A 13,174-nucleotide genomic window follows, 5' to 3' on the forward strand; every position below is an offset into this window, starting at 1 on the left:
CCTGTGTCTTATGTTAATTCTCAGCCATCAAGGATTAATTAATAAGCCCCCATGTAAAATTTTATATTTGCATCAATACAGAGGAAAAAGCTTATCAATTCCCTGATGTTTATTTCATATGATCCCACCAAAGTGCGACACATGTCCACATGTGCTGAGGAGAATGGTTGGAAAATAAAATGATGATAAAGATCCTGTCATTTAATGGAGCCTTTTGTGGCAGGCCCACAAATCCATTAGAGAGTGCAACTGGGACGTAGGTGGTGGTGGTGGTGGTGGTGGTGGTGGAGGTGAGAGGGGTGGGGGGCGGTAAATTATGCAGCCAGACATCCGGTAATGCTTCGATATTATCTGACATGATGAGAACCGTAATGGATGGGAGCTATGCATTGTTTGGCAATTAATTTCTCATTCCCAAGCTCTCTTCCAGAGACTTGAGAGGGCATCTATGGAGGTCACACAGCGCTGGGAGAAGCGTATGCACCAGGCTGATATATATGCGCACATGGACACAGGCCCGGAGAGACGCTCGCTGTGTTTGAGTTAAATGACAGAGCAGACGTGAGCAAAGCCTGCTTGCATGTGCAATACACTGAAGTACTGTAGGGTGAATTCACTAGGAAATGCATGCACACACCAAAACACAAGTGCTGTTTTGCCTAATGTGCATTCATATTGTATTAGCATTTGCAAAAGAGGATTGCATGACATTATGTGTTTATTTATTTCATATAAATAGTCTTAAAACACCAAATACGTTATGCAAATCTGTTATACATCCACACATGTATATAGTATTAATACTGTACACAGTCAGATGCACACAGCACTGTAAGGGTGTGCACTAAAAACCTCCTAGTTCATAGAAATACATATTTAGCTAGATCTTTTCAAAGCTAAATGGAGAGATGTTGGATTCAATTTTTATCCTTAGAGCCAAAACTTGAGTCTCTTAGGCTACTGACAAGGCCAAACATCGCCAACCGTACCAGAAAGAAGCAAAAAGGAGGAAAGAGGCGCGGGAGTACATGAGCTGAGGGGATTTCAGACTCAGTAGGAGTAAAGGCACACTCCCCCAAGGTCTCACCATTTGCCAAAAAACACTGAGAAAGGCTTTTCAAAAGACTGTCAACCAACAGTAGAATGGGCCAAATGGATAGGGCAAAGCTGTGCAGAGAAACTCTGACACTGCTGATAGTTAAAGATGCTTCAGAGGCCCTCCAATCAGATTTAGTGGGCTGATTGGCCAAAATAAATCACTTTGAGCGGGTGTGCCACCAAGCCTGTTAAATTTAATGTGGCAATTTTTGGGCTCTAGAGAAACTGGTAGGCACACACACACACACATCGGGAGTAGAGAGAGAACAGAGAAGAGGAGATCTAACACACTATAACTCCATCTACACACATTTTAGTAGCATTTTTTAACTGACTTTTCAGCCAATAATCCCCGTTCATCCATGAGTTTCACATTAGACAAAAGTCTTAGATTTTTACTCCGAGTATGTTTTTCACGCTCTCTTTCCCATTTCTGCACATGTCAGGAGAGATGGATAGGGTGTTGGCCTTAATTGAGGAATTGCCTGCCACCCCTCTCACTACACAGGTGATCTGTGTATGATTTCTGGATCAAGGCAGAGCCGCCAAGGCCCATGATGGATGACCGGTCAGGAGGGGGGATGCCAGACAAAATATGATATATAATGGGGGTATCACACAGAGAGAATGAACACGCTACATTTTGAACCACGAGACATGAGTTTGCCTGCTCAAAAGATTTCATTCAAATTCCATATCAGACATAAAAAAAAGTGTTGTGTAAGACTAGAAAAACACATGCACTAATGTGGTAACCACAATTATATCATATACTACAAATTATTCTTACATGAGGGAATCTGGCTCAAACATTCAAAGAGGTTTTGAAGCACCAACAAAGCTCTCCCTGTTGCCATGCGAAAAAATCTAAAGCTGCATTACTAACAGAGCCCCATTGTGTTGCAACATTAAAGGGTGTGAGAGAAGAATGTGCATTTGTGCACGTGTTTGTGTGTGTGTGTCTGTACATGTGTGCATATTGGTTGGGAAAATCATTCTAAACTATAATCCTAAACCTTGCACTTTCCCTCGAAGAAAACTGCCCTCTGCAAGAGGTGCACCAGGCATTTGATAAGTGCGTAGCCTGCAAATAAGCATGTAGCCTACATTCCTAAGCCTCAACATCAAAAAGGGCTTCATGCAGCATGCAAAAGACTGTTTTTTTTGTGTAACAGTGGCATTTAGTTTGAATTGCTAAGCAAGATACTCCCTGATGCTTTGTAATCAAGAAAAGATTGTCTATGATGACATACGACAACTGCAGGGTGTCACTATGTAATAGCATGTCAAGGTATATCAATCAAAAGCAATGACAGGCACTGGAATGCTAGTGCATAAGCAATGGAACCAAAAGAACAACCGTTTGTGCCTTTGAGAGCACCCTGAGTCACACTCAGATTATCTCCACAGACTCTGCCAGCCTGCATTTACCGCTTAGACACTCTTAATCAATTTAGCATGTGTCAGGCACTTCCAAATAGAGCCAAGACGGGTCTGAGCATCCAAAACATCGGCTGTTTCGGCATGAAGGTTGGGTCGGCACGTCTGCGGGATCCCTCCAGGCCTGCGGTTCTGGCAGTATGCCCCGGCCAGATGGCAACATGTGGCAAAATTACAGGAATGCCAGACAGTCAATGTATCTATGTCACCAACTGCGCCGCATCATATGCACAAATCATGAGCCAACAAAAGAATCACTTCCACAGACGCACATTTAGGCATCGGCGGTTGCTTCGCTGAAACATGAGACGAAGGGAAGACCCCACCGCGACAAAAGTATCAACAGACTGTTCGCTGTATTCTATCAACAGTCCTCGGCACACAGGGATTTGAATATGTTAATTTGAATGACATAAATCATTTATATTCTGAATATACCATAACAAATACATCCAAGTCTCCAAGAGTACAATGAAGCGGGATTGAACCATCTAAGATAACTCCAACAGGCTGCTTAAATAGCATGGCTTTTTATCTTCTGACGGCATATTAGAGCTGCAGACAGCAGTAGCAGGTGTATGAGACAGGCGAATTTTCTCATGTGGCTGCCTTTGTCTTTGCAGCCCTGTCGAGTGCCTCGCGCTTACTGTGACAGACAGTGCAGTACAGGTGAAGATGTGAGTAAGGTTTAAGGAAAGTATACTGCATGTAGCTATAGCTCTAGAAGGTAAATTCTCAAAATCTTGTTTGTTATGAGGGCTATCATTTTGTTAGAAATATACAACAACCTCTGACGGGAGAACACTATGGGAGGTATTTACTAAGCCTGTCACAAATTAGTCTCAGGGGTGCAAAATTCTGTGTTTCTGCAATTTTTCCAATTTAGTGTGGTGTTTGCTAAGACTACAGATGTAAATGAGCCTAGCTGCAGTTCATCTGATTTGCATAAAGTGATGTTGTATATGATCAGATGCCTGACTGTTCTTACCCATGCGTGGGGAGCAAACCTTAAGTTTTCGGCTGCTGAATATAAGACATTTTTGGAACTGCAAGTGGAAGGTTATGTGAGGAAATATTAGTTAAATGGTCTGATGTCAGCTCAACAAAAATATCAGTGACTGAATGAGCTATGAAAAATTAGTGTGGGAGATTTATGGTAAAAGTTTTAAAGACAAATTATATAGTACAAATTATACAGTACCCAACTCTGGCTGCTTCAATCATATTTCACTTGACTGGAGTTGCTGTGAGTTATTAAAAGTCAGCATAGAGGTGAATGTAAAGGTAAAGTCGTGTGAAAAATAATAGTTTGTTGCTGCTGCTCTTTTAAAGTAACTCTATAATGCATTTTTTAATAAGGAATTTTCTCTCCTCTGCGTGCTGTCTGTCTCTCTCCATCACCGTTTTGACCTGACTAGTCCCTCTCTCTCTCTGTGTCCGCTAAAACAGTGCTGCAGGTTTTACACCTGCTTTCCCCAGATGTTAAATTTCAGAGAGTTTCCAGCTTCTTCAGAACTGAAGAAGCCTTTGAGATGAGAAGCGAAAATCCAGTTGTCTTTGACTTAGCCCTCCTGGATATTGTGTCATGACTCTGAATAGGAGAAGCACTTTAGAGAGTTGACGGATGGATGGATGGTTTGTTGAGCACTGAGATGCTTTCAGGAAGAAATTGTACAGATGATGTGATGAACGGGTTTTGAAGGAACAATACCATACTAGGGTGACTGCCTGGTCAGTGGCAATTTTACTACTTGCTATTTTGACACTGATGGAATTTATCCATTCAGCTGCCTTGAGCCTCTGTGTCTTGCAAACAATCCATCTTAAAGTTGTCTAAGCTGAACCACACAATGATGGAAGAAGTGAGAATACTCACTGGTGGATCTGGAGAATTGGGTCATGGACAGTTGGGAGGCATTGAGTCTCTACAACTATCGGAGGAAGACCTTCCTCCAAAGATATCGGTGTGGCATTTGTGAATGAGAGTACATCATTTTAAATAATTGGTATCAGAGATATCACATTTTTCTAATTTCTGCTTCATGTTTCTGTATGCTACTGACAATTCAAGTACCACATGTGCTGTATGTTTTCTTTTCTTTCATGTCTTGAAAAGAATACCACAGAGTGATCGATTTCAGTTGTCCTTGCATACTCTGCCTTGAATACGATCATGAAAAATGGTAAGAGAGCTTTTATATATCTGCCTATTAATAGCAATCTGTGCAGCACCTTAAAAAAAATCAATCAAAATTCCAGTGAATTCAATAATTAATGGAGTTGTCATGGAGGCATAGATCATCTATTCTTGAAATACCCGGTTTGTGCAAAAATATTGTTCTCTGTTGAAGACACTGCAAACAACTGCACATATTAGCACAGTAAGTATTCCATTTTTTTTCTGATGAGGGAACAAAACCACTCAGATCTACTTTCTACCCAAAGACTGAGTCAATTTAAAAAGATCCTTTTGCTGAAAGAGATCAAAAAGAAAAATCATTCGTAATTGGACGCAATAGGATAGTTTGAAGTCCAGATACTATGTTTTTAGCAATTTCAGATATCATTACCCTGTCCCTGCCTAATGCTCTGCATCATGTGCTCTGCTCTGGGCCATGTGAATCGGCAGACGGTAGTGGGCCCCAGCTGTGGGTCTGGCCACATCTCTCCTGCTCTGTTGCCCATACTCCATGCTCCAATGGTATGGCAGGTCATGCATGCGCATGGAGGTGGAAGCAAAAGTGGAAATTAGCTTGTGTTAGAGCTATTAGAGAATGACACCTTTCAAGTACTATGATCACGACACTGGATTAAATTTCAGAAAATCATGTTTGAAGCTAAAGGAACTGGTTCAACTAGTGAATTTTTGGCCTCACAAAAGCAAAAGCAAAAGCTCCATCTTCATATCACTAGATTGTACTCCTAAAACCATGTATGTTCCCTTTTTAAATTCAATAACTTTGCCTAATCGTGGTCCCACACACTTTTTCTGATTTTTCACAGCAGCCATTGTTGTGAATTTCTGTGACCGATATTTCAAGTTTCCCTCAGCCACATTTAGCTCTTTGATCTGTGCGCATCCTCACCAGAGTAGCATGTAAATGGAACAAACAATATGATGCAGCAGCAAATACAGACTAATTTGTGCTCAGTGAAGTGGTTGACAGTGATGCTGATTCAAACTATTTTGTTGGAGGGATCCTACCATTTCAAAATTGGGCTCCATGTGAGAGAACTGTGTGGAAAATGTGCGTGGCCAATGACAACAACTGCTTTAACCAGAATCAGTCAGCATCATGTTTCTGTATATGATACTGTAGAGGAGTTGATCAAACTAAATGGTTTATTACTCCAGAGTTCATTCAATCACTCTTTCATTCCATATCAGTCTGTTTATCTGACATTTAAATTTGTACTTTGACTCCATCCATCCACTTAATGCAACATTTTACTATCTATATTCATGCAGCAGACTCCTTGCTTACTGTTTGGAGGGCAGCCTATTCTGCACAACAGCAGCCAAACACACAACTCAACATCTCACCGGGAAATCTAGTGCTGTACTAGAATTTGCATTTGCATGTGAAAGTGTGTGTGTGTGTCTGTGTTCATGCAAAGGTGTAATCACTGTGTATCACTGTTAGAAAGTGATGGATAATCATTTAACACAGAAAGCACATAACAAAACCATTTCACTGTCCTTAACTCCACCAAATTATACTGTAAGTAGCTGTGTATCATCAAAACCAAACCCTGTTGGCATGGTCACTGAATGAACGAATATATTATGGGATGTGTTGAAGCAGGTCTCAGCGTATAAAAAAGATTTGGGATAGAGCAGCAGCCGGCTAAGGAAAATAAATTAAATTGGCAAGCGGCAGGTAGAGAGAGCTCCAGAGGAGAGAGGAGAGGTAGGGACTTCACAGTCAAATAACTTGTGACATTTTTGACTAGCTGTTGATGAGATAGCGCAAAGAATTACCTTTGTGTGTCAAAACAGGTTCTTTTTTTCTGTTTCATGCTTCCCAACAAGCACCAATTTATAAAAAGAACAATGGAGTGGAGAAAATTAGACTTTTCAAAGGAGTTTTGGGACGTTTAATGTGAGCAGTTGCTTGTTCCTTTGCAAAGGCAACAGCTAGAGTTATTAAAACATTCTAGCTTGTGGCTAAAGCAGAAAATGTGAAAAATTGTCCGTGTTAAACCCACTAAAAGATTAAATATAATTTATCATTTTTGTGCCTGATAAAGATTCACATATTGTTAAAGCTTCAAACTAGTTGTGATGCCACAAAATAATCTTGTATGTACATGTCTTGAACTCAAATTTAAGGTGAACACAGTAAAACTTTCTCTCTTCAACAGATTAATTTGAAACAGCCTTTTGGGTCGGACATACATCACACTGCATAGTGAAGATCAAACATCCAAGTGATGTAACAAAAAGCAAAACATGTTTTTGACTAAAGGGGGATTTAAACTTTGCTTCACTTCCATTTTGATGATTAATTAGAAATACAGAAATAACACATTGAGCAGTGTTTCATATAGCCAATTATCAACAGCCCACACTGTCTTGAGGTGCTACATGTTATATATTTATATTTTTATATTATGTCTTTCTTTTTCAAAATATGAAAAAAACACAAGAGTTAAGTGTAAGTAAAAGCTTGCCAATACAGAAATGTTGGGTGAAACAAACAACATGCTGATAATTGTGCTATTCTTGGAGACGTACAGGTTGCAAGGCTAAACATAATATCTGTTCTCAGGGTAGTGCTAAAGGGAAGGGGTCATTAAAAGAAAAAAAGAGGTTATCCTCTTGAAAGTATGAATTTGTCAAGGAAACTGTATAGCAATCTGCCCATTAGATTATAAAATGACTTGGGTAAAAAAGGGGGTTTGGCCTGTTGGTGGTGCCTTATGGAAAGGGTTCATCGTCTACGGAGCATGAATCTGAAACTAGTAATCTGTCAATTACATTTGTTGGGGTGAATTGAAAATGTGGGCTGGATAGTTGTTGTAGAGGAACAGTGAGTGAGTTACCAAAATTAGTGCCTCTTGGGACCATGAATGACATTTGAAATTGGTTAATAGTTTTTATTGTACTACTACCGGACTACCAGAGGAAATTACGTTATTATTGTCATCGTCAAAGATTGGCATTTGGACAATGAAAGATAACCCTCATCTCTGAAGTAGGGAAGCTCATTGCACAGTTTGGCAAAACGAGAAGAGGATTAGAGCAGGGTGACCCCCAACCAGGCAGTGAGTGCGAGAGACGGTGTGGGGGATGAGTATAGTGACTGCAGGGTTTTCGGTTAGTCCTGCATCATTTTGTTGTTGTTGGCAATCAAGCCATCAAGGCCTGGCAATCTTGCTTGTAATCAAAGCAATCAAGGCCTGTTAGTAGCTAGTACAGCGAAAAGGTTTAGTGTTCCATAGACCAAACAACAAATATTTTACAAGTACTACCTGTGCCGTGACACAGTCCATTGCAGAAATAATAATAATTTTAATGTAAGCTCAAATGTGTCATCTCTCTAATTCTCAATTAAAAAAAACACATCATCCAGAATGTCAAGCACTTTAGGGTACATTCATTTGTCATTTACACAATTCAATGCAAATGGCACTGATCCTAACACTGAAAATGATAATAAGAAGTTAAATTGGTCTTACCAAGTCTGTTGTCCAGTGCCCCAAAGTCCAACGAGTACTTCACAACATGGTAATTGTTCCAAACATACAGCAGATTGTCTCTGGGATTGTAATCCACGGCAGCAATATACTGATAAGAGTTGGGGAACGGGATGTCCAGGAACCCATCTTTACTTAGCTCTGTGTTGTAGATGTAGTCAATCTTGTTTCCTGTTGCTTCATTGTCATCATCCTCATATACTGACTTCACCACATAAAGGATTCCACAGATCATGAAGGCGTTGGATGCAGAACGCTTGTCATAAGCCGTGTCCCAGGTCCCCTCAACGCGCAACGTGTAGGGATTTAGCTGGCTGATGACAATCCGCCCGTTGTTCTGCTCAGTGGCATAAATCACCCATAGGCCATTTTCATCAACAGCCAAGTCGATGTCAGATTTCCCACCCCAGCGGTATGGTGATGTGTCATGGTAGTTGGCATTAGCAATGATGGCCTCGCCACTCTTGATACGAGTTCGCAGGTCAAACTTGACAATGTTGCGTGTGCGCTCCTTGTTGAAGAAGAGCGCCCCGTCGTAGACCACAAAGCCTGTGCCGTCGACACGATGTGGGAGTTTGTAGGTCGTTGTTGGCCTTCCGGCAATGAAGTCTTCTTTGGAGGAGTATTCAGTCAACGTGTCGGTGCGGTAGGGTGTCCAGGGCATATAGTAGATCTTATCGGATGCTTGGAGAGGGTCTTTGCACCAAGCTCCAGACTGGTGGTCCGATTCAAATAGGTGTTCGCTCTGGTACACCCTGCGCAGAAGCCCTGGGCACAGGAATACTGAGGAGCCAAAATAGGGGAAAAACAAGTACAGAGTTACATTGGCAGGTATTATAAATCAATAAATAATACAGCAACTGGATGCAACAACATTAATGTTAAAATCCACAGCTTATTCCTCTCCACTGTGAAGGACCAAGATGTTGAGTCACACCATTTTAATCAGTGTAAGGATGATCAGATTTAGATTTAATGCAGAAAAGATTACTGATTGTCCTACAAAAAATGCAATTTGTAATGCAATTCATTGGATTACTCCAAAGCATGTAAATTAAAATTAAACATGAAATAGCCACTATACAAACACAACCACCATTTTCATTATTTCAAGTTGTGTCTCAAATTCATTAAAGTGCTGTTTTGGTCTCAATTACTTATTACTGTTTACAATTTTTATATAAGATTCCTCTAATTCAGTTAGACTCTGACCCTGAAGGCAATCAGCTTACAATGCCACTGAACGAACAGACTTAAGAGTTTGTAGGGGGTGTGTGAATAGATCAAGTGAAGGTTATCTCTTCTGACTTAATGTAGAGCAAAAACAAGTAAGAGGATGTCAAACTGTTAAAACTCACCACTGGCTGACTCACACACATTAACATTTAAGTTCTCTTCTGTTTTTATTTGTTTCACAGAATGGCTTCTCTGGACATCCGTACTAAATTAAATATAACTGCACAAGAAAAAAATGTTTAATTCTTTTCTTTCATTGAAAACACTCTGATGGCAGTCCTGGCCGTTCTTAATAAATAGCATTAAACACATAAATCCAAAGTTAAAAGATTTTGATAAATAGCAATGTTGTAATTATTGGCTGAGGCAGCCCTTTAGGAGAAACAAAGCAAAGCAGAAAAGCAAAAATATAGTAATTACATCATCCATATAATGATTGCCTGTCCATTATTTCATCCAAATGACATTTTTAGTCTGTGGCATGATTTACAACACCACACACAATAAACTAATTACACGTGAACTGGTTTGTACTCAAATCTGATAAAGCTGGGCCAAGGCAATACAGCTGGAGCAGGTCAATAGTGGGCCCCATTTGCTAAAGCTGATTTCAGTTCATTAGGGATTAGACTGAAACAATTATAATTGTCTGTCTTTCTAAAAACATGACATCTAAAGTATGGATTTGAATACTAGAAATGTAAAGTAAGTTAATCATTTCAACTAAACTATAAATATCATCTGTTTTGGTCTAAGAAAGAGGTACAGTATAGTGAGTTCTGTCAACAAGGAAAGACTGTTAAATGAAATAAAATAAAACATTATCACGACTTTATTGACTAAAAAAGGGGAATGACAATTATTCATTAATAATAGTAAATAGCTAAAGAATTTAGACAGTGGAGCGTTTCCTTTTTCCACAGGTATAGGCCCAGAATACATCACAAATAAAAGTGCGTGTGTGAAAGCTCCTTTCATTGTAATGGGCCAGCAGCCTGACGCTGCACTGACAGGTTCTAGCTGCAGATCCGTCGAGAGGTAAGAGCTGTGCACTCTGAGGAGGGGGAGAAAGAGACAGAGAAAACAGAAGCTTCTTTTCCTTGTAATCTCTTAAGATTAAACATGTTGTCTACCTGCAGGTGAAAAATGTGGCAAGATGCGTCCCGTTGACATAGCACCTCAGCACACATCTCGGCAGTTGCTGTGCTAAATGCTAAGAGGGCTGTTTCTATGGTTGAAAACGACAAAATGTGCTAGGGTACAAGGTCAGAGTAGGTAAGCTTTGTACTGACAGCACACAGGGCTCTGAGGAGGTTGTACAATATGCCTTTAAAGGATGTAAGCACAAAGATGGAGGAGTGAATGAAAGATATTAGAGAAGTAATACAAAGCAATCATGGCTTTCATGGGGAATTTCACAAAAACTGTTACCACAGCAGTACAGTCATCTCTATAAAATGTTTTTAATTCCCCCTACACCTTCATTGCTCATTCTCTTTACCACAGATTCCAGTGATATACCATAAATTAATGACTACTATGAAACTTAAAATTTATTGCATAGCTATTAAAACAGAACTCTTGACTCTTGTATAATGATTCTATTTCCAGTCTGTCAAAGGACTTAGAGACATATTTCCTGCTCATCTTAAAAGGTAACACTACAAACACACAATGCTCTTGGGGCTCAAGTGCAGACTTAGCATATGTTCTGCAGCATCATGCAGTGCTGATAAGGTAAGAATATGACTGCTATGATCTGTCTCCAGTATTGACTAGTGAGTCCCTGAAGGTTATAGTCATCATCATATTAGAGCTATAGTCAAAAATGCTGACAGCTTATTGGACAAGCTATTGATCAGCCTATATGGCCCTCAACTTTAATATTATGCAGCTCATAAAACAGAGTTGGAATAATCTTCAGTTATTACAGGGAATAAAAAGATCACAGGGTCTCAGGATTTCACTGGAAAGCAGCTTACCCTCCCCTACCCTGAAGAGTTATTGTATACTGCATGTGACAATGTCAAAAAACTGTCAATCTGTGATGCTATTGATGAACAAGGAATGAAGGCAGGAGTCTTTTGCGGTTTTCACTGTTTTGGATGCTGCTCCGTGTACAGAACTAAAGAAAGAAAAACATATTCTGAAAGAAGAAATTTAATCAATAATTTCTCATTAAGTATATTTCCAACACCATTTCCCTGAATAATTTCATTTTCCCCATGAATGACATTTTAAACCATAATAATGAACCATACAATGAGAACGTACCTACAAAATGTTTAAAAAAAAAGACAAAAAAACAAAAAACTGCTGTAGCAACCCGTCACCGTAAAATGCAAGCACATACCCAAATGAAAATGCAGGTGGGAAAAGAAAAGTTGTTGGCATTTAGTTACCTTTTTGTTCCACTTCTATTTTTAGGCATGAAGGGGAGAAAAAGAAAGAACAAAAAAAATTAAGAACAGATTAATGATGTGATAATTGGGAAAAGTCTTTATTTCATAACAGTCATACAAAAGTACAAGACGAGCTTAGGGTTAGTGGAACAGCCTCGCAAAACATTTAATCGTAAGCCTTTCGGAAGAAGAAAAGTACTGCTTCACACATGCGCCTGTGGGAAAAAGACAACTTAATTAGTTCTTGAGGCAAAATTTTGTACATAATGTTTTTTGCAATGATGTCTGAGTGATGGAAATGTACAAAACAGATGTAGATGATTGTTTTTTTTTTTTAACATTCAGTGCACAATTTAACTGTTCAAACATTCAAACATATTGCCCTTTACAATAAAGATTTTTTTAAGTCCAATGTACAACTGGAAGAAAAACATTCTACACACAGCTGTAGTCTCAAAATAAAAGTCTGTAATTTCTGACCTAAACAGGTTAATGATCATTAGTATATAGCTACCTCAGGTATCAGGTAAAACTATGTAATCATTTTAAATTGTTTTGTACAAGTGTTATTATAAGAAAATAATGGGTAATGTCCTTGATATTGATTAAACCTGGATTGAGATCTAAATTTAAAACCTGCACAAACACTGATATATTTTCAAAAATGTTAGCTAATAGTTGCATATGCACACATCCAGCCAACACAAAGCAACATTATGATTCTTTTGGAGTCTGATTTCTGGCCTGGAGGACAGAATTTTTATTTTTAGCTCTGTTTTGGTCCCCACCAAAAGCCTGGGGAAAATAGCTTTAGCTAGTTGCTAACTTTGGCTGCCATTTTGTGTTGGGCACGTAGTGTACAATGGTTTCATCAGAGCTTTTTTTCTGAAAACAGCTGGCTGCTGCTGTTGGAAACAAGATCGACTAAAGTGTTGATAATGAACCAACACAGTAAAGTCGCAGCCTGTAAAACCAAAACAATAAGATAAATGACGCTAAAATGCTTCTTAGAACTGAGAGGAACAGCAAAGTCAGGTGATAATTCACTACAAGCAATCCCTTTCACATTAAACATTGTTCATTTGTTAATATGAAAAAATTGATCAGCACAGCTTTAAAAATACAGTACAGTATGTACTTGTATATATTAATTATTGGCATGAAAGACGTGTTTTTTCATATCAAATGTGAATAACTGCAGGGGAAAGTGAAATGTAAAAGGTATTTCGACTTACAGCTCAATAAGTACACTGAATGTCTGCAGAAAAACGGTTGAGGCTATTATATTTACACTCTAT

General features: G+C 39.2%; 1 protein-coding gene across 13 annotated transcripts in view; it reads right to left on the reverse strand.

Moving 5' to 3' along the window:
- Positions 1 to 13,174, reverse strand: part of LOC122973443 (adhesion G protein-coupled receptor L3-like) — a 243,642-nt gene that overhangs the window by 78,230 nt on the left and 152,238 nt on the right. For 8 of the 13 annotated variants that reach the window (XM_044340968.1, XM_044340969.1, XM_044340974.1 and 5 more), the window contains 2 exons: positions 11,877 to 11,891; positions 8,221 to 9,021 (listed from right to left, as the gene is read on the reverse strand). In XM_044340968.1, coding sequence (XP_044196903.1) covers positions 8,221 to 9,021; positions 11,877 to 11,891 — 816 coding nt within the window. Of the gene's footprint in view, positions 1 to 8,220; positions 9,031 to 11,876; positions 11,892 to 13,174 lie in introns of all 13 variants that reach the window. The other 5 variants (XM_044340972.1, XM_044340980.1, XM_044340978.1 and 2 more) reach the window with 2 other exon arrangements.

The sequence above is a fragment of the Thunnus albacares genome, chromosome 22 (genome assembly GCF_914725855.1).
Source record: "Thunnus albacares chromosome 22, fThuAlb1.1, whole genome shotgun sequence".
Lineage (NCBI taxonomy): Eukaryota > Metazoa > Chordata > Actinopteri > Scombriformes > Scombridae > Thunnus > Thunnus albacares.